Source organism: Phocoena sinus, chromosome X, assembly GCF_008692025.1.
Source record: "Phocoena sinus isolate mPhoSin1 chromosome X, mPhoSin1.pri, whole genome shotgun sequence".
NCBI classification, from domain to species: domain Eukaryota; kingdom Metazoa; phylum Chordata; class Mammalia; order Artiodactyla; family Phocoenidae; genus Phocoena; species Phocoena sinus.
Genome location: NC_045784.1, coordinates 110,938,053 through 110,960,620, shown reverse-complemented (window position 1 = coordinate 110,960,620; position 22,568 = coordinate 110,938,053). Strand labels below are relative to the sequence as shown.

General features: G+C 39.4%; 1 protein-coding gene across 1 annotated transcript in view; it reads left to right on the top strand.

The window, feature by feature from the left end:
- LOC116747184 (fibrous sheath-interacting protein 2-like) overlaps nucleotides 1–22,568 on the top strand; it is a 65,553-nt gene that overhangs the window by 880 nt on the left and 42,105 nt on the right. Inside the window, 7 exon segments of the mRNA XM_032618974.1 lie at nucleotides 3,116–3,167; nucleotides 3,222–3,383; nucleotides 4,125–4,214; nucleotides 4,576–4,715; nucleotides 5,820–5,961; nucleotides 6,663–6,673; nucleotides 6,907–7,006. Of these exon segments, the coding sequence (XP_032474865.1) occupies nucleotides 3,116–3,167; nucleotides 3,222–3,383; nucleotides 4,125–4,214; nucleotides 4,576–4,715; nucleotides 5,820–5,961; nucleotides 6,663–6,673; nucleotides 6,907–7,006 (697 nt within the window).

Genomic DNA, 22,568 nt, shown 5'->3' with positions numbered 1-22,568 from the left:
TGCACTCCTCCCCTTCCTGACCTTCAATTTGAGCCATCTTTCAAGAGCTACTATATGAAGCCTTTCCCCAGTGTCCCAACCCCCAATTGTCTCATTCTTCCTTAGGATTTACATTGCCCTTGGCCTGCACTCTCTCACTCAGCACTGAAAGTACTATTACTGGTTCAGAGTGCTGCACTCACATTGTTACACATTTTAAGTCCTCTGCCTAGCACTCCGCACACTGTCCTTAGCTTTAGGCCAAGCCTGAAGGAGGTTGAGAACTCTCTGGTTGAGTGTGTGCTTTGATCACAATAGCAAAAGGTTCTACAGGAATATTTATGACATCCTTACCCTTCCACTCTCTAGGGTGTCATCAAGGATGAGTACAGGGATCCTTGGTATTTCAGACATTTGTCTAATATATATGATTTTTTAAAGTTTTATTGCTGGAAAACAATATAATTTCTATTTTCAAACCCAATATGTTCTACCCGCTCCCATGAATTAGCATTCCTAAAACATACTCAAAGCCTATTTCACTACTAGCGATAACACTCCTTTTTACTTTGTAAATGTAGCCCTCTCTGTTGGTTTCTTCCTCAAATATCTTTTTTTAAAATATTTATTTATTTATTTTTGGCTGTGTTGGGTCTTCGTTTCTGTGCGAGGGCTTTCTCTAGTTGCGGCAAGAGGGGGCCACTCTTCATCGCAGTGCGCAGGCCTCTCACTGTCGCGGCCTCTCTTGTTGCGGAGCACAGGCTCCAGACGCACAGGCTCAGTAGTTGTGGCTCACGGGCCTAGCTGCTCTGTGGCATGTGGGATCTTCCCAGACCAGGGCTCGAACTCGTGTCCCCTGCATTGGCAGGCAGATTCTCAACCACTGCGTCACCAGGGAAGCCCCCTCAAATATCTTTTATTTGCCATATTTATATTGTGTTATTTTGTTATTCACTTGTTAGCTACTTCTTATTTCCTGATTTTTTTCCATACTTAATTATACTGATTTGCTCTATACTATACTGATTCCCCCAAAACGTATGCATTTATTTTTTTACATATAAATTTATTCATTTTATTTATTTATTTTTGGCTGAGTTGGTCTTTGCTGTTGCGCGCTGGCTTTCTCTAGTTGTGGCGAGTGGGGGCTACTCTTCTTTGTGCTGTGCGGGTGTCTCATTGCAGTGGCTTCTCTTGTTGTGGAGCACAGTCTCTAAGCATGCAGGCTTCAGTAGTTGTGGCTCGTGGGCTCAGTAGTTGTGGCTCGCAGGCTCTAGAGCATAGGCTCAGTAGTTGTGGCACAAAGGCTTAGTTGCTCCTTGGCATGTGGGATCTTCCCGGACCAGGAATCAAACCCGTGTCCCCTGCATTGGCAGGCAGATTCTTAACCACTGCACCTCCAGGGAAGCCCAAAACGTATGCATTTAATCATGGTCAGGTACTATATTCAACTCCTGTAAAGACTAACTTACTGGGATCCTTCTTTGTCTTTTGGCAAGATATCCTCAAGGAAGTAAGACTTTATATTTACACATTTAGTTGTTTTTTTTTCAACTTAACTTTACCCTCATGACCACCTTTTAAGGTGAAGCTATGACAGGTAGATGGTGGCAGAGTTTAGACCAGAACCACAGTCTCCTGATTTCTTAGGCCATGCTCCTTCACCTGACCTTGCTGCTTCCTGAACTGCAAACCACTTTAGCAGAGTGCTACAGAAATGTAATTTAAAGGTCTTTCATATTATTTTGAATGCAAGTGTAAGGGAAATTATAGTATTCAACTGTCTTCTTTTCAATAAGATTAAAATATAACAATGTAATGTACCTGTCTAGCTATTCATTAATCCAAACCTGACAACTGATCCTATTACTTCAACATTTTTAATTGAAGTATAGTTGATGTACAATATTATATGTTACAGGTGTACAACATAGTGATCCACAGTTTTTAAAGGTTATACTCCATTTATAGTTATTATAAAATACTGGCTATAGTCCTTCAACATTTGATAGTAAACTTATTCTCAAGTAATTTATCTATAAATTAATTTGCTTATTAGTATACTATACTTGAGTAGCACCTGTTCACAAACTCCTTAAATTGGTTTTACTGTAAAGTAAATAGTAAATACTTTGCCAATTAACCTTGCCACTTTGCTTTCAGGAAAAGATACCACCTTAAGTGAAAAGAACAATTTGCCTACTTTTAAAAGTCTGGGGCTTCCCTGGTGGCGCAGTGGTTGAGAGTCCGCCTGCCGATGCAGGGGACACGGGTTCGTGCCCCGGTGTGGGAGGATCCCACATGCCGCGGAGCGGCTGGGCCCGTGAGCCATGGCCACTGAGCCTGCGCGTCCGGAGCCTGTTGCTCCGCAACGGGAGAGGCCACAACAGTGAGAGGCCCGCGTACCGCAAAAAAAAAAAAAAAAAAAAAAGTCTGCCCTATGATCTCCCGCTGGCAGGTAGTGATGACATAATAAATTCTTCTGTTCAGGGAAACCAATTATTTTGATTGACAATAGAAAGCTTACCCTGGCCTTAATGAATGGATTTGTTCTTTCCTGATAGGTCAGTAGCCAAGGTTTGGTCAACTCATGCCATCACCAACAAAAGTCAACATCTAAAAGAAGCAATAATCAACCCACTAACTGCAGCACTGTTTCAATTGCCATCACTGCTGATTGTTTCTCTTCTAGGAAAGATATGGGCTTCCTGTTTAGTTTCACTGTAAATTAAATCATTGCCCAGAAGGATGTCTTTCTTTGCCTTTTTAAGAAGACATTGGTAGTCAGGGAATCCAGCTTCCTTATATAGGTCCCTTGGGAGAGACAAGAGGCTGGCATCAATCAAGTAGTCAGAAACTTACAAAAGAAGCTTTTCAATGGAAAAACAAAGCTAGAACCCATCATGCCCCTTCCTGTCTGCTCCTCTGCTCATATTTAGTATCCTACCTACCTTACAGGAACATTTAGGGCCATATCTCAGTGTCCAGGAATGGGATTGAGGCTGAGGCTGCCACCTCCAGCCTAAAGTCAGCTCTGATAGAGAGGAAGAGAAAGGCATTAGATTTACCCAAATCAGCCTCACTTCAGATTCCCTCTGAAGGAGGGAGTATTCCCTCACTTCAGATTCTTCTTGCATGTTTTATTTTCAACAAACAGCCTAATCACTTCAACAAATTGAGGTTTAAAAGTGTGATTTCATTCATTTTACACATGTAGTACTTTTGAATCTGTGTGTTTGCAGCTTTATCAACCTTCTTATGACTTTAACCTGACTGATTCTTATTGTCAACTTTTGGAAACAAGCTATAAAAGCCTGCATGATCCACATTTAAAAATATACTATAGGCGAAAGGATATCCTGAGGAGATTAAAGAAAGGCGGCTATGTCACCAGCAATAATAAGGTGGGTTGAATCCTGCTTCCTGTTAACCAGCAAAAACCTATGGACTTGATAGATGCTTGCTTCTGTACTTCACTGGGAGCCTGTGTCAACTTTTAATTGAGCAATAAAGAATACCTAACAGAAAACTCAATGAATTACTCAGTATTTGAGTAAAGAGAAATCAGGCGGCTGTTTCTAAATAAAATTGTTCCCACTTGATCTTTTTTCTTTGATAAAAGCAAAAGATAAGCACCAAATGATTTGAATATGTAAAGACATATACATACACATTTATTTATGTATGTATTTTCTCTCAGCTGTATTTTTAGTGCCTTTCCTCTGCCTCTAAAAGTAATAATGGCACTGTATACCTGTCAAGGAATATTTCCTATACCCTTTGAGAAGACTGACTACAGACAAAATGGAAACCTAGCAGAATACAGCTTGATAGAATAAATTCTTCTGAAAGTTAACATCATTATTATACTGGTGTTTTAATAACAAATTCATTAAGCATAGTAAATTCTTGATTATGATGTGAACCATATTATTGAAATAATATTATTTAGGTAGAAATTTCCTGGTGATAAACCACTATAGAGAGATATTGCCTTCCATATTATTACCAAAATATGCTATCACTACCCTTGATCCCAAAATTGTTACTAAAATGAATGTTCTTATGACTCTCTTCTCTGGAAAGTTTCATGATTGTTACAACTTTCTATTTATATATTTGGTTTTTGGTTTTTGTTTTTATAGGTTGTATGTACCTTGAAGGAATTGAATAAGTACAGGCAGTATCTCACCAGTTTAAAATTAGACTTTGAAAGAAACTATATAAGAGAACAAGTAAGTTAAACACTTAAATTTGTTTTCTTTGAGGACTGTAAGAAAGTTTTTATGTAGGTTGTAGAAAAAAGGTTTGGTCTTATACAGAATATTTTCTTATGATATCCTGACCTAGAAGCATTAAGGTAACAAATCAAAAAATATCTCTAAATATCTATGAGATAAAAATGAGACCTCTGCCTTTCACTTACAGAGAAATTTTCACTTATCTGGAGTGGAGCCACACTAGACTTAAATGCAAGTTAATTAACCATTTGTAAACTATAGGAAGTTTACCAAGCCCTAAACATAAGAAGGCATATCAAAGGACAGGGTTATTTCTGGCCAATATAAAAACTTTTAATTCTTTTTTCTCTCTCAGAAAATGATTGAAAAACAAGTAAATAAGTTGTATGAAACCAAGAGAGCCTGTGACAATTATGACAATACACAGTTCCAAGACTGGCTGTTACAGGAAAGTATACAAACAACTCCAGACCAAGAGCTGTTAGTAAAGCAGAGGTATGACCAAAGTTAATGCATTTTTTTGCGGACATATTGTGGACCCCAGAAAGTTGTAAAAGTACTAGAAATAATTGAAAGCAGAATAAAAAAAGTATTAGACACTATTTAATCTCCTGTAGTCTTCAATGTGGAGAGAAAGGAAAGGAGATTAAGAGGTAACAGGGATTGGGAACCTTGGTACCATGGCTAGGGAGGAGAGTTTCTACCTGAGAAAATGGAGTCACTAGGGAGCCCAAGAGGTAAGGCAAACTGATATTTGAAGAACAATTCCAAAGTACAGATCCCTGACCTTGGGAAACCCAAGTCCATAGTAACAGAGGAAAGAAGGTGTCATTAGCACATTTCAAACTTAAGTTTAAGGAAATTACTGCAAGATCAAAAAGAGAGAGTTGCCGTAACTTCATCTGATGATAATATAAACAGGTGTTATTCCCCAACCAACTGTGTATGTTCATTCAGCTATTACCCACACACATTCAATGTTACCATTCAGCGGCCAATCCCATGCCCCAGGAGGCAAAGCGTTGAATTATATATAGTTCCTCCTCTTTCTCCTTTATCAGGGATGGGGGCCAGTTCTCCATCACCTGGCTCTTATATTTCATGGATTCATGTCATGATATGCCAGAATATATACTGATTCACCAGAGTGGCAGACTAGTAGTCTACAGACCTATCTATACATGAGAGGTTGTTCAAGAACTTGGGAATTACAGAGAGGCCAGTACCCACTTATTTTTTAAAGGAAATTCAAATCTACTTGTTTTTTGAAGTCAGTGCTTAAGTTGATTTCAGCTGTCTTTGGAAACTCATGTTCCCAGAACTCCTGAGTTATGACTAATCCCCATGTAAAATGCTTTTAATCACTCTGTTCTATATTTTGCCATTGTCCCAGCCACAACAACAGAGTCTGATAAAATTAGTACATCATGGTGAGTGGGTGGATCTGACTAGCTTAAAAGTCCCTGAAAATCTCTACGTTTCCTGTAGTTCAAGAAATAAAAAGCAACCCAGAAGGTGGTTTGGGAATGTCAGAATAGATAATACCATCATAAGGGAAACACCCAATTTATCTTCACTTATATTTACACTTTTACTTAGATATTTAGATATGATTAGTAGGGAATTAAACAAGCTTGAACACATGGCAGAAAAGCAGAACATACTCCAGATAAAGGAAGAAGAAAGAGGACATTGGGACCACATTCTAAGAAAACTTAGTCTCCGTAGATAAATTGAAGAGGTGAGAAACACCAAATTTTAAATGATGGGAAAATTGTGCATGATTGTTTTATTTATAAACATTTTTAACAGTCCCACCATATTACCTGAAGTTATTTCAGGTCTAAAAAGTAAACCACTGTTTATACTTTTTTTAAATAATAAACTGCTATTAATCTTGTATCACTGTTATAACAGACAAGTTTTTAGTTAATACAGTGAGACTGATACCACACATTATATATCCATCACAGTACAGTCACACTTCATCTGCTCTTAAAGTTTTAGAATTTAACTCTAGTGAAAAATAACCATGCCTGTATTCTCACTCCTCAACGTTCAGACAAGGCTACTTGTTTAGGTTCTCTGTCAAAATACATTTAAGGTCAACAGATCACATATGATAACCCCCCAAATCCATAAGAGAAAGTCCCCTTGCCAGCATCTTTTTAGATCCATCTTTGGAGCCAGGCTTATGTTTGAATTGTTTCCAGTAACAAAATAATTTCCTTCCTTTTGCCATTCTGTTGCATCCACCAATATATTCTGAATAAAAAAGCAGTAAGATAAGCCCATTCTAAAGCCAATGTAAGATTTTCATTATGGTTGTCCAAATTTCTGTAAGGCCCTTGATTTGACCTAATTCACCTACTGACAAAGACAAAACAAAAAAAGATTATGAAAGAGAACCCCTGCTGACTACCATGACATTGTGCTCCTTAGGAATGGAAAACAAAAGAAATGTTACTTCTGGGCTTCCCTGGTGGCGCAGTGGTTGAGAGTCCGCCTGCCGATGCAGGGGACGCGGGTTTGTGCCCTGGTCCGGGAGGATCCCACGTGCCGCGGAGCGGCTGGGCCCGTGAGCCATGGCCGCTGGGCCCGCGCGTCCGGAGCCTGTGCTGCGCAACGGGAGAGGCCACAACAGTGAGAGGCCCGCGTACCGCAAAAACAAAAACAAACAAACAAAAAAGGAAATGTTACTTCTAACAAAGATTGAGGAAGAAGTAAAAAGAGAAGCAAGAGTTGAGGAACAACATAGAAAAGTCAAAGAAGAAGCTCACCAGAAGGTAGAGTGAGCTTTGACCAATAATTTGGGCTATTTTGAGGACAGGCTTTTGCCAATTTTGATATTTTAAAGTGTGAATTTTCAGAAGTGGCCTAAACTCACAAGGATATCTATTGATGGAGAGAGCGAGTCTGGTCTGAACCTGGACTTCAAGGGCTGGTCTGAAATGCGACCAGTCTCCAGAAAGTAGGAAATGAGTTAAATTAGATCTAGTTATTAAAATATATTCTTCATGCTGGACAACAAAAGGAAACTTACCCTTATTACCTTCCTAGCCTTGTACTCTTTGTGACTTTAGAAATCTCAAGACAGGAATGAGGGCTCCCTTCAAATGTACCACCATATTTGAAGTATTTGTTTTGCATTTCCAGTGGCAAGTTGATATTAAATTTTTAAACATAAAAATTATGCACCACAACTACATAGCCCATGCACTCTGGAGCCCATGCACCACAATCAGAGAGAGAAAACCCACACACCACAACGAGAGAGAAGCTCACACACCACAACGAAGAGCCTGAGCACCAAAATGAAATTGAGCTATTTGTAATGAGGTGGATAGACCTAGAGTCTGTCATACAGAGTGAAGTAATTCAGAAAGAGAAAGACAAATACCGTATGCTAACACATATATATGGAATTTAAGGAAAAAATGTCATGAAGAACCTAGGGGTAAGACAGGAATAAAGACACAGACCTACTAGAGAATGGACCTGAGGATATGGGGAGGGGGATAGGTAAGCTGTGACAAAGTGAGAGAGTGGCATGGACATATATACACTACCAAACGTAAGGTAGATAGCTAGTGGGAAGCAGCCGCATAGCACAGGGAGATCAGGTCGGTGCTTTGTGACCACCTAGAGGGGTGGGATAGGGAGGGTGGGAGACGCAAGAGGGAAGAGATATGGGGACATATGTGTAGGTATAACTGATTCACTTTGTTATACGGCAGAAACTAACACACCATCGTAAAGCAATTATACTCCAATAAAGATATAAAATATATATATATTTTTTAAAAAAATGTCTCCAGACATGTCCAAATTCCATTATCCCCTGGGATACAAAATTGCCTCCCATTGAGACCCACTACCTATCCTCTCTAATTCCTCCCCACAACCCCATATACAGATTAGGCTATGGCTCCCTCCTGTTGGGCATGAAAGGATAAATAGAATCTATCTTGAATAACTTTGTCATCAGCACTATTAAAAATAAATATCATTGTGTTTTTTTAAGCTTCTTATCCAAAGATCAAGGAAATGAGTATCACTGCCGGTCACCAGAAATTACACCAAGGACAAAAACGTAATTGTAATATTATGATTAGAAATACTAAAATAGTAATTTGTGTAAAGACTGGATTTGGTACTGATTGCTTCCGCTTATAAGATGGATAAATCCTCTGTCCTCTGTTATAAATGATGGATTTTGAGTAATGCTTACCAACAATGCTACAGCCGCTCTTGCGGTCCTAATTACTCAGTTGGAGTCACTGTCTCCACACGCCTCTGAACAGGACAGCCCACGTTTTGCAGCTGACAACTCTGCAAGCCCAGTGCAGAGCCCTGTCCCTTCCACACACAGCCCCTGCTCCTGATCTCATTTCTGTACTTTTCCATTCCCAAAAAGATCCCAAAGCATTTTTTTACGCTGTGCTTCACTGACTGCTGCCACCACAGCTCCCATACCTTGCTCAGCAGTTCTGCCTCCTAGGGAAGCTCATTGGTTTCACCTGGAGCATCATCCTTGCAAATTGCTCACTGGAGGTGCTTGCTACTGATGTTTCTGAAGCCTATGGCCCTAAAGACCTCGTGAGGATCAAGACCTGGACCAGTGCTTTCTCTCAAAACCCTGCCCTTCCTTAGGCTTTGGACTTTTCAGGTCTGAAGTAGCTTGTCACTTTACTAGCAGCAGAAGTATTTCATTCTGCCACATATTTTTCTGCAGCAGTGGAGTGTGCAATCAGTGTCACCACTCTTTTTTTTTTTTTTTTTTGCGGTACGCGGGCCTCTCACTGTTGTGGCCTCTCCCGTTGCGGAGCACAGGCCCCGGACGCGCAGGCTCAGCAGCCAGGGCTCACGGGCCCAGCCGCTCTGCGGCATGTGGGATCTTCCCGGACCGGGGCACGAACCCGTGTCCCCTGCATCAGCAGGCGGACTCTCAACCACTGCGCCACCAGGGAAGCCCCAGTGTCACCACTCTTATTCCCCTGTTCCTTTTAGAACTGCCCAACTGAGTAGTAGCTGTTGCCATTTTAACATTTCAACCTACTTCTTGAGTTGGCTTCTTTAGCACATGTAGGGCTAGCACAATTTGCTGGATCTAAGTGCCTTCCTTCCTTTTGTTTTCTGGCTCAGTCATTGATTTTTCTAACATACTCCTCTAGATTCTGCCTTTGTGGGGTCCCCAAAATGGCTCAGACCTTCAGAGAGCTTCCCCACTTTTCTGCTTCTTTCCCAAAGATGTCTGGGGCAAGAGGTGTGGCTTATGTTCTTACTCCTTTAAGTGTTAGCAGTATGGGCATCACCAGGGTGCTTATTAGAAATGCAGATTCTCAGGCCACACCCCAGACCTACTGAGTCAGAATCTGCATTTTCATAAGATCCCCAGTGTATTATATGCACATTAAATTTTGGGAAACACTGGCTTCCATGACCTCATGGAGGTGGAATAAAGTAAGGGGGCTTGGATGACTTTTTTGTCCTCTGCCTTCTCTGGTCTTCAGAGAGATGCCCTTATCTCCACTGAGATAGTCCTTGGCCTGTTGTCATTCACAGCTGATTTGGCCATCACTGCCATGACTCATGGTCTAGTCTCGCTGGGCTTAGTAGAATCCTTTGGCTTTCCCATTCCACCTCAGTTCTGGCTGGCTGCTCCACTAACACTCGGGATGGAGCCCTCTTACCCCCAGCCTAGTGACTCCCCATGGCAAGCTTCCCAGCTAGACTCTCAGCCCTTTCTGGGCCATGTGTATACCACATGGGAACCAAGAGTGGCTTAAGAAAGCAAAACCTCAAGGGGAAATAGGGAGAGGTTGGTAAAAGGGTACAAATTTTCAGCTATAAGATGAATAAGCTCTAAGGAGCCGGTGTATAACATGGCAACTATAGTTGAAAACACTGTTTTGTATAATTAAAATTTGCTAAGAGAGTAGAACTTAAATGTTTTCAACAACAACAACAAATGTAAATATGTGAGGTAATGGATGTGCTAATTAACTAAATGGGGGGAATCCTTTCACAGTATACATATATATCAAATCACCACAATGTATACTTTAACTATCTTACAATTTTATGTCAGTTGTAAGATAGTTAAAGCAAAACTTCAGAGAGAGCCTTGCTCTGCCTGACCACACTGTATTGCAACGTTTCTGGGTCATGCCCCAGGTGAGGAGGAGGCAGCAGGGGCGGGGGTAGCCGAAGAAATCTCTTTCTAGAGTCCAAAACAGAGAAGCAGAGCAATAGCTCTTCTTTTCTCTCCATATTAACCTCAGTTATCTGAAGCACCCAGGCCCAAATGTGAAGCCCCATCTTTGCTCTCCAGCCTCTCCCACCACCTCTCCATTTTCCCACCATCTCTGAGCTGCTAAAGGAGTGGACTTTTTTCCCCCTAACTTTCCTTAAGTCATATTCTGAGCCCAGATAACTGAGCCCAGCCCTTCTTTCTGAGCCCAGATAACTGTTATTGGTGGGCTTAGGGTATCTCCAGTACACTAAAGGAGAATTTTCTAAGTATTCCAGGCTCTTCCTACACAGAAAAGAAGATAAAATTTAGGGAAATTCTTGAGACAATTGCATGGCTTGCAGGTCATACTGTCTTGGCTGTGTCATCATATTTTGGGATGACAGGTGCTGAATATTACCTGGGTGTTTATCGTGGCATTCCTCCTGTTAAAAATTCTAACCTCCCCTCCCCTAGTTCCACCCCCAGGTAGGTGGATGCCTATGGAAGACTAGGGTAGAGGTCTTGTACTTAGAGAGTCAAAAATGAAAAAAATAATATACAATTTAAAAAATAGCCCTGTTGCATAATGGCTGTTTCGCATCTGTCAAGCCCCAAAAGTGAGCACAGCAAAAGATGGTCTCCAGACCTACGTGTAGAAGGCATGATCACTGTAAAAAGTGTAAAATATAGAAAAACATGCAATATATGTAATGTGACAACTGAATAAACTTGGGCAAAAGGCATGAACAACCATTTTACTGAAGACGTACAGATGGCAAATAAGCACACAAAAAGCTGTTTAACATTATTAGTCATTAGGGAAATATAAACCAAACCAAAGTGAGATAACATTATACACCCTGTAAAATGTCTAGAATTTAAGTAACTGACCATACCAAGTATTTGCAAGGACGTGAAGCAACTAGAACTCTCTGACATTGCAGGTGGGAATGTAAAATGGTACAACCACTGTGGAAAACATTTTGGCAGCCTGAGTTAAACTTACATCTACCACATGATTCAGTCATTCCACTCCTAGGTATGTGCCCACAAGAAATGAAAATATATGTCCATATAAAGACTTGTACATCAATGTCCATAGCAACATTATTCATAATAGCCAAAAAACTGGAAACAACCCAAATGTCCTTCAGCAGGCAAATGGATAAACTGTACTGCATCCATACCATGGGATACTACTCAGTAACAAAAAGGAAAAAACTATTAATACAGGCAACAATATTGATGAATCTCAAAATAATTATGCTGAATGAAGGAAGCCAGATCACCGCCCCCAAAAAAACTGATTAGTTCATCCTGTTTGATTCCATTTATAGCAAACTCTAGAAAATGCAAACTAATTTATAGTGAAACAGATCAGTGATTTCCTGGGGGACAGGAGTAGAGAGAGGGATGAACTATAAGGGGGCACAAGGAAACTTTTGGGGGTGATGTAAATGTTTATCTTGATTGTGGTGATGGTTTCATAGGTTTATACACATGTCAAAACTGAACAAATGGTACATTTTAAATATGTTCAGTTTATTGTACTTCAATTATAATTCAATAAAGTTTAAAAATTAAATGATTTCTCTTTCATTTGCTATAGGACCATCTCACCATTTACATAGTTCTGTAAATATTCCTGAAAAAACATCACCCTCATCATCTTCTCCTCATGATGTACAGAGTAACACAACAGAACAAAAGGTAGAAAGCTGTATGTCTCGGGTGCTTTGTATTGATCATTTATTTATCTGGTTAACTTTCCTGTGTATGGGATAGCCCCTTCACTGGCACGGTACTGATTGGTTAGAAATAATGGGGTTCTACACAGGTCTGGACCCTCTCCTTGGTAGAGAAGGTTCTGAGTCAGCTTCATGCTAAATGTACCATGTAGTTGAGCAGAAACTAACAAATATCCGATGATGATGATGATGATGATAGCTAACATTTATTGAGAACCTGCTGTGGGCCAGGTCCTGTGCTAAGCTAGAAGGAAGGAAAAGGGGGGAAAGTAGGTGACATAGGATACAAAGATGGAAAAGACATCATCACTGCTCTTGAGGACTCATCTTCCAGGGATCAGGCACACATAAACAGAAGTCCTTACAGTCAAAGGAGAGAAGAGTTTTGATTTGTACGAAATGTAGAAGCACATAAGATTTAGAGAATAGTCCTGCCAAGAGAAATCTAAAAATGCTTTATAAAAGGAGGGCTTAATTGAATTAGGTCTTGAAACATGAGTGGGAAGTTTCCAGATGAGTAGATGTGAGGATATGGTGAGGCCGTATTACAGACAGGCTTAAAGTGTTAAGTGAAGGCGTGAAAGTTCAAGCCAGCAAAACCATGGCAGAGGAGGAAAGCAGACTAAAAAGGTAGGTTGAAGGCAGAACTTAGTATACCTTGCTGAGGTATGAATTTATTCTCTCAGTAGTAGGGAGCCGATGCAGGTTTTTGAGTAGGGGTGTGAAATAAGAATGATTTGGGTTTAAAAAGATAATCTGGTTGCAGTGTGTGATATAGATACATAGAGAAAAGAGATTAGAAACAAGATGGTTTTGAGTCTATTGGGATAGTCCAGATAAAAGTGATAAAGGCCCAAACTAAAGCAGTGACAATGAGGGTAAACAAGAGGCCACAGACTTAAGATATTTCAGGATCAGACTATGTCAGGATTTGGTGACTCAATAGATGACTAGAACCAGAGAAAGGGAGACGACAATGACGATGATGATGATGATTTAATTTTTGTGTATGGGTTTTCTGTGCTCCCATAGTGCTGAGGCTTACCTCTAACTCAGAACTCATTATACTCCATCATATTTGTCTGTCCTTTCTACTGGATGATAAACTTCTTGAGGTCGGGAATTATGTACCTTATTTCAGTTCCAAGCCGTGTACTCAATAAGCATCAGATTGGATTAAACTAGCCTTATCTGAAATAAACGGAACAATTCTAAGCTTTCTGGAATGGAGCACTGGATGGATTGTTAGGCCTTTAACCGGAATATGGAAGACAGAGAAGTAGCAAGTTTGGAAAGATGGGAGTACCTGAGTACATGATAAGCTTCATTTTAAACTAGTTAAGTTTAGGTACCTGTAAAAGATACCCAGTAAGAGGTTAATAATAAGATATTAGCATTGAGACCAGAGCTTAGGAGAGAAGTAGGGGATGAGGGGAAAGGGGAGATACTGTATTAATTTGATTGCTCTAGAGTCAGCAAAAGTCTCTTTTAGAAGGCTGAGTACTAATTAATTTTTTGTCTTGAATGTTAAACCATACAGAAAGAAAGAGAAACAATTAAGACATCATATCCTTTAAATGATGGAGGTAAGAAAATGAACAATATTTGCAATTGCTCTGATATCTTCCAGTTAGTTTTATCATATAGTTTTCCAAGTTATGCTTTTTACCCTGATTATAAAACCTATGATTAATTTGATAAAGGAAGATATAAAAATTATTCATGATTGTAAATATTAGTATCACACATTTTTGAGTGATTGCTGGGTGAGTAGGCCCTTTGGAATTGGCAAAGAAAGCGTGGGGAAGTTAGACCCTCTGCTGTGGCTGCCTATATAAATTCCCAACATACTGCCATTAGGGAGTCCTAGTACAGAGAATTCTCCCCATGAAGGTCTCTACCCTCTAATGCCATTTTTCTCCCCAGACATAAAAATACATCCTGTTTCCCATCTCCCAGGACTGGACAAGAGGTTAGCTGAAACCAGGTGTTTCTGCAAAAACAGCAAATGTCTATAGACACTCTCTACAGGATACTTCAAAACAAGAGGCAAGTAACATTTCTTTTGTCCCAGATACAGACAGAACAAATGAAATATGAAAGTATGATCAAGATTGGCATAACACAGTTTCATGTATTAAATGACAATTCAGAACAGCCTTATTCCCTGAAATTAACCACCCTATAGTAAGATTTTATAAAAATTGAAATGTGAACCCACAGGAATAATCCTGTGCTACTTCAGACTTCCAGCACTCATGGTTATCAGTTATGTTAGTGTTGCCATACTCTAAGTATAGGGAATATCAGTAACAAGCTGTAAGCTAACAAAAGAAAAATGGTGAGCCTGAGAGTTTAAATGTGTTAAATAGATCCAAAATTTGAATATTTGTCTCAACTCTTAATAGAGATTTACCAGAAACAACTTGAGTGTTCCCACTTAGCCCTTAGGTTACAGTCTTCCTAAATGATGAGCTTCAAGAGCTTCAAGGTCCATGCCTATGCCCTGCAGAAGAATCAACACATTGGGCTTTTGTGAATCATTCCTCTTCTAGTGCTGATGGGTTGTGCAGAGACAGCCATACTGCCTCGCCCTATCCCCTTTGTGACCAGTGATCACTCATCTGATGGCAGGAAGTTGGCCACAGACATTCAGTGTACCTGGTCACAACATATATTACCTCTGTGGGTTGCCAATTTGTCATTCATTATAAGAATCAAATGCACCTCCTTGGCTCCGTTAGCACTGCATTAACTGGCTCACCTGTTCTAAAAAGTTAACATATTTTGCCATATTCTGTGTTAAATGCATAGAAAGTGACAGACCCAATTATATATCTCTTCAAATGTAGCATGTTAGCCACAATATGCTTCTCTATATAAACACATATTTATAAAACACCTGCTGTGTCCAGGGCACTGTGCTACTGTGCTAACATCCATAATCTGTATGCTTAGTACCTGATTAAAGAATCTTAACTACTTTAAGATAGTTTAGTAGTTGCACATCAGGAATTAATAACTTTTTTCACTAGCCTCACTATACAGTCAGAAAAAAAGTATTCTCTGAGTGTAGCGTGGACGGCAAACTTAGTACTACATATGTTATCAAAAAAAACCCAATAAACGAATTTAGACCATCTGCTTTTAAAGAAGGCTTTAAAATACATTGGACAATATGCATAAATCAAATGGTCACAAACACCTAATTTATTTTGAGAAATAGCATGACCACTTTTATTACAATAGAATCCAATGCTAGTTTCCAGCTTATTTCACCCATCCCATCAGTGTCAGGAAATGTACTTCTGGTGGCTTGTGTTCAGCTCTCAGGCCTGGAAAACAAATAAAGTCTACTCTGTTGGATTTATCTTCCTGTATAATTACCTAAGCAGGTAGATCTCTTGGCCAAATCAAAGAGTCACATCCCTTGTGTGCAGAAAACCTGCTCTGTGCTTTCCAGCTCTCTCAAAACATTTTCCCTATAGTTAACTTTCTTTAAAAACCACACATACTCTTTTTAGCTATCAACTGATTACCTTCCATGCTGATCAGTGCATTCCTCAGTTAGTTAATTTTAGTATATTAATGAATTCTATAAGCCTTTGAATTCTGTAAGTAATGTACGTAATGTAAACCAAATGAAACACGTGTATATTATAAATGGACTTTTTAAATCACTTTATTAAATTTCTGTGAGAAATAGATGATGTTCAAATTCTTTGAAAACTCATTTGAGGATTTTCTTTGTTTTTTCTTGTGGCATGTATAGGTGACATATGCTGATGTGAATGGGGAAAAGGCCAAGAAATCAAGCTTAAACTATGAGTCAGGTAAACATTAACAATAACTATTAAGGAAATCCTGCAATCCATTAATGCATTCATTCAACTAACATTTATTGAGCTTTTGCTACATGCCATGCACTATGCTAATTATTGAACACATGAAGTAGAGAAGCCATGGTCCCTATCCTGGATTTTACAGTTTAGTGTAGAACAGTCATGCCAGTAATCACAATCCAATATAATAAGTGCAATAAAGGAGGTATATAAACAAAGTCCACTCTCCATAGGGAAGCCAAGGAAGCTTTTACAGAAGGTGCCACAATTGAGCTGAGGAGACATGAAGGATGAGAAAGAATTTTCTAAGCAGACAAATGGAAAGAGAACCTTCCAGGAGAAGAGAATACATCTACCAAGATATATACATTAGAACATAGTGGGTTTGTGGAAATAGTTTTTTTTCAGAATTGCTTTAACTAAAAGTTCAAGTTAGAGAATTACAGATGAAGCTTGACTGGTAGATAAGGGTTAGATCATTAAGATTCTGGTAAGCTGTGCCAGGAAATCTACCTTTTATCCTGTTATCGAAGGGCAACTATTGAAGAATATTCGCAGGAGCATAATATGGTCAGACTTTGCCTTTTCTGCTCAGACATAGAAAACAAACATATGGTTACCAAAGGGGAGAGTGGGGGGGGGAATAAATTAGGAGTTTGGGATTAACAGGTACACACTATTATATATAAAATAAATAAAATACAAGGACCTACTACATAGCACAGGGAACTATATTCAATATCTTTTAATAACCTATAATGGAAAAGAATCTGAATCACTTTCCTGTACACCTGTAACACAACATTGTAAATTAACTAGACTTCAAAAAATGACCAAAAAAAAGAAAGAAAAAAAAGAATTTGCCTTTTATAAAAAAGGAAAGTGGAAGTAGACGTGAAGAGACTGGAGGCAATGAGACAATAAAAATAACAGTTAGCATATTGAACACTTACTATGTACCAGGAACTATACTAAACTATATTCTCTCATTTAACCCTCCCAACAATAAAAGTATTTTTATCTAACATTTTACACATAAGTAAACTAAGTCTCAGAGTGGTAAATTATCATGCCCAAGATTTCACATAATATGTGGCAAAGCCAGGGTTTTAACCTAGGTCTATCTTACTCAACCAATCCTAACTGCAATACCATACTGCCCCTTATTACAATTAAGAGGCTATTACAATAGTGAAGGTTAGAAATGAGTCCTGAACAAAGTCAGTGGCAGTGAGGATGAAGAGCTGGGCACAGATTGGACTCAGACTAAGAGGGTCAAATGGATGAGATTTGGTTACTGATTGAATATGGGGGAAGAATGAATTGAAGACAACTCCCAGATTTCTAGTCTGAGCAACTTAATGGATAGTGAATAGTGGTGCCATTCAGTTGACAGGCAATACATTAAGATGAACAAGTTTGGAAGAGAAAAAATAAGTTCAGCTTTGAATATGTTGAGTTTGAGATGCCTGAGGGCATCCAAGTGGGACATCTAAGTGGAATAGTCAAGGGGGCAGTTGTAGATATTGGTCTGGGATGCATGGGAGAAGCAGTGAAAAGAACACCTTATATCAAAACCTATGGGAAATAATAAAAGCTGTTCCCATAGGTTTGATATAAAATGTTCTTTTTAAGGTAGATTATACTTTCCCCTTTTTATTCCCTCTTTGACCTAAGAGTTATCCATAAGTATGTTGCTTAATTATCATGAAATTAATATTTTCGGCCACATTTTTAAAGTTAGGTTCAGAGAATGTAGCCTGTAGATCTTTAACACATTGAAGTTGTTAACGTTTTCTTTGTGGCCAAATATGTGACTGATATTTGAAAGTATTCCATGGACATACAAAAAATGTATAATTATTTAAAGGATGTAAGGCTCTAAATGAATTTTAAATTATATTTATTGATTATATTATTCAATTATTATATGTCTTTACTGATTTTTTTGTCTACTAGACTCTTTTCTTACTGCCTGCTAGATGTGTCCAGCCATCAAAGAGGTGTATGGAAGTTCTACACTATAATTGTATTTTTATCAAATTCCCATTGCATTTCTAATAGGTTTTACACAGTTAGGCTCTTTAGGATATTTAATGCACCATGTTGCTAGAAACCATAGAAGAGTTCCTTATTCTTTTAACCACGCCATTATTTATCTATTGCTAAATAACCAAAAAAACTCCCTAAAAGCTGGCAGCTTAAAAAAATCATCTCACAGTTTCTGTGGTTAGGAATACAGAAGCAACTTAGCTGGATGGTTCTGATTCAGGGTCTCTCATGAGGTTATGGTCAAGATGTCATCCAGGGCTGCTGCAGTCATCCTAAAGGCTTGACTGCGACTGGAAGATTCACTTCTAAGGTTTCTCACTCACATGACTGTTGGCAGGAAGTCTCAGTTCCTCACCACGTGGGCATCTCCATACATCTCTTGAGCATCCTCATGATATGGCATCTGGCTTCCCCCAGAGTGAGCAATCCAAGAGAAAGGAGCTGAAGCCACACTATATTTTACAACCTAGTCTCAGAAGTTATACACCATCACTTCCACTACATATTCATTAGAAGCAAGTCACTAAGTCCAACCCACACCTAGGAGAAAAGAATTAACCTCCACCACAGGAGGGAGTATTATGAAAGAATTTGTAGACATATTTCAAAAACACCACAACAGTATTATCTTCACACTTTTTTCCAGGTTTGTTCACTATTAATTCCAGCTCCTTCCTTTCCAAAACTGTACACACTCAAAAACATACTCATACACAAAGAAACTCAAGAAGGTACATAAAATTTAAGTAAAACTTCTATGCAGATCGTTGGAATTCACTGGTTATTCACAATACACTTTACATTTATTGGGAGAAAAATAAATAGATATTCACCTTGACTTTGAACTGGCTTTAACTGGTAATACTACCAATACTTTCTAATACTTTCTATTATTCAAAGTATTCTGTTTGTTTAAGACTGTTTAGTCATGATTGTGCACAACTGACATACACCATCCCAGTATTCCTTGGATGTATTCTACATGAAGACTTGCTTTAGTATCATTATCCAGAAATAGTCACTAAAATCCACTTATGGAACTTTGCTAGATGGCATACAAAGCATGTTAGACAGTATTTGAGTGGGAAGAGATTAATGACAGGCAGACTAATGAACAAACATTGAGCCAACGCGTGTGTTAAAGAATTAATTCAAGGGACTTCCCTGGAGGTCCAGTGGTTAAGACTCTGCGCTTCCACTGCAGGGGGCGCGAGTTCGATCCCTGGTTGGGGAACTAAGATCCTGCATGCCACGTGGCGCAGCCAAAAGAAAAGAAGAATTAATTCAACAAATAAATGTTCTTGAGTGCTTAGTATATGCCAGGCACTGTAATCTAGTACTCACAATACAGCATAGTAAGTCCTATAACAGAAGGATGTATAGGGTGCTTCAGGAGCATTGACAGAGAATGCGTCTATCTAGGCAGATATCAAGGAAGGCTCTCTGAAGGAGGTGACACAAGCTGAATGAGTCCTAAAAATGAGAAATTTAAGAGGGACACTAGAGTTACAAGGGAAATAGTGAGGGCAGAGGCAAAGGGAACTGCGTATTGTTCAGTATCTCTGGAGCATAGAATATATGTAGAATGGTGACCAGAGATGAGGCTGGTGAGGAAGGCAATCATCCCAGACCTTAAGGTGTATTTGATGCCTGACTGGTCGTCCCTGGAGGGTTTAAACAGAGCATTGACAGCAGGGAATAAAAGACCTATTAAGATATGTTAATTACCATTTTACAAGTAGCCCATGAAGGATACCAATAAATAGTAATTTTCTTTTTCTCTCTGAAAATTCACCTGCAGCTCCCGGAATCTTCTTTTCTCACGACTCATCAATTAAGTAAATATCTAGGGGGCTTCCCTGGTGGCGCAGTGGTTGAGAGTCCGCCTGCCGATGCAGGGGACATGGGTTCGTGCCCCGGTCCGGGAAGATCCCACATGCCGCGGAGCGGCTGGGCCCGTGAGCCATGGCCGCTGAGCCTGCACGTCCGGAGCCTGTGCTCCGCAACGGGAGAGGCCACAGCAGTGAGAGGCCTGGGTACCACAAAAAAAAAAAAAAAAAAAAGTAAATATCTAAGAAAACTTAATAAAGTAATGTGTTGCTTTAAATTAATATTTAAATAATTACACAGGAGTGCTGTTTGAGTCCTCCATTCTTGTAGTTTTACTTGTCTGTAGTAAAACTCTCCCCTTTTGCAACCTCTTAGGACTAAGCTAAAATTGCAAAGTAGGCAAAGCTAGCTGTTTGCGCTCTTCCACCTCCTTCTCTCTTTGTTCTCCCTTTAGTCCTGTGCCCCCGATAGACAGTACTTTCACTCCCCTTTCAGGGAGCACTACTTCTGGGATCTGGATCTATTCTTTTCCCCATCCCCACTCAAAAATGCTGCATTACTTTTGCCTTTTGAGGTTATTGGTTTTCTAATGATGATAAATTCGTTTACTATATATTTATTTATTTATTTTTAACATCTTTATTGGCGTATAATTGCTTTACAATGATGTGTTATATATATAGTATTAATGACTTAATCTGCTACCCCCCTAAGGATATTTGCACTGTAATCCGAAGTAATCAGTCTCTCATGATGCAAAATAAAGGCCAGTGGAGAACTTTTCTTTGGCCTGGGAGCCTTTCACCCCTCAAACCTTGGTGGCCACCCATTCTGCTGATGTCCTATTCCCCTCAAACTTGAATAATAGTTCATGCACATAAAATAACTCCTGATGGAACACACATACCCAACACCATCATCTTTTAAACACTCAACAAACCAAATGAGGTTCAGGATAGTTTTTATAAATCCCAAACTCTGATGCAAATGGTTGGGTAAAGTGAAGTAGTGTGTGGTGGTAAATGGTGTTGATGTTCAGACCAAGCGTTTTAGAAAAGGATTTGGGGGTAGGAGTGATAGAAGTCAGCTTGTCTGATTTGCTGAGGGCTCATGGGATACAAGGATGCTGAAGGAAGGAAACTGACTAGCTCAGTATCAAGGTAGTTTCAAGAAATAAAAGTGAGAGAATAATGATTATGTGTAGTTTTACACAGTGTTAATTCCTGCCTCCCTCTTCCTCCTGACCAACTCCCACCCTAGACTACAGAATCACTTGAGTCTTTTCAATAGCAAATGCTCTGGATACCCTTTTATTAAAACTCAGCTAAGATGAAGAACTCTGTATATGACCTGGAGCTTCTCTCCCATTCCTTTCAAATACACAGGGTTAAAATACCTTTAGCTATACCCAGGACAATTCCAGGACACAGCACAAGAAAACCTAGCTACAACACATCTGGTATGGCTCTGCCCATTGCACCCATGTCACATTCCTTTACCTTACAGAAAAGAACCCAGGTTCAAGGCCTTTGGCTTAGTCCTCTTGTTCTGATGCAGCTCTTTGCTTTCCAAGACTCAACTGTGGACGCATCGTGTCTGTTCCACCATTTACCTCCTCTCTCTTCTCTTCCTCCAACTCCTTGGTTCTCTGTTTTTTCTAATGCTAATGTAAAGGACATACACAGTAAGCTTAATAAAATAGAATTAGGAACCAAAGAAGTCAGGACAGGAGGAAGCAAATGTGATGAGATAGCGATGTGGTAAACAGTTGTAATTATTAAGCTTTGCATTTAGATACTGAGTATGTTCTGATGATTGGGATGGAAGATGAGAGGAGAAACAGAGTAAAGAAGGCAGTGAGTCTGTTGCCCTGAAGACTGTGCTCAGAAGTTTGTATTTCACTCATTGAGTGACAGTCTAAGGTTTTGAGGAGAGATGTAATATTATCAAATCAGTAACTTTGCTGAACACCCCTGATAGCATCATATACGACAAATTGAAGACAGACACTTCTCTGCAGAAGTCCATTAATGATTTGTAGCCTGCACAGTGGCCTTCATTTGTACACATAGAGCTAAAATATGTTAAATGGAAATTTATTTACCAAACTTTCTTGAGAACCTACTATGTTCAAAGTATAGTGCTGGTTATTAGACAGATACCAAGATGAATAAAGCACTGCCCCTGACCTCATTTGTGCTTCACAAAGCACGAGGAGAAAAGACAGGGAGACATGAGCAATACCAGAGAGTGAATTGAGGGCAGGACAGTGGATAAAATGTTAGGCAAAGGGAGGGCCACCCATGGAACTACCCAGTTTTTGGCTTATCAGATTGGACCACTGATGTTAGGATACAGAGGTGCTGCTTTTAAATCCCATTCAACCACTAGAATGAGTAAATGGATTTGGCAATAGAATGGACTACATGTATGTATGATCAGGAGGTATGAGACATCACTCCAAAGCTGTGGGCCTGAGGTACCAGTAGAGGACCACCAGTTACATTAAAACTTAGATATTCAGAAGGATTAGGCAGACAGACTAAAATTCAGTCTTGTCACATTAATCTTCAAGGGGTGGTTGGCCAGTTATCTTTTGGACTAAAGTGAGGTTGTATGGAGGAGAAGGTTAGGAAGAGAA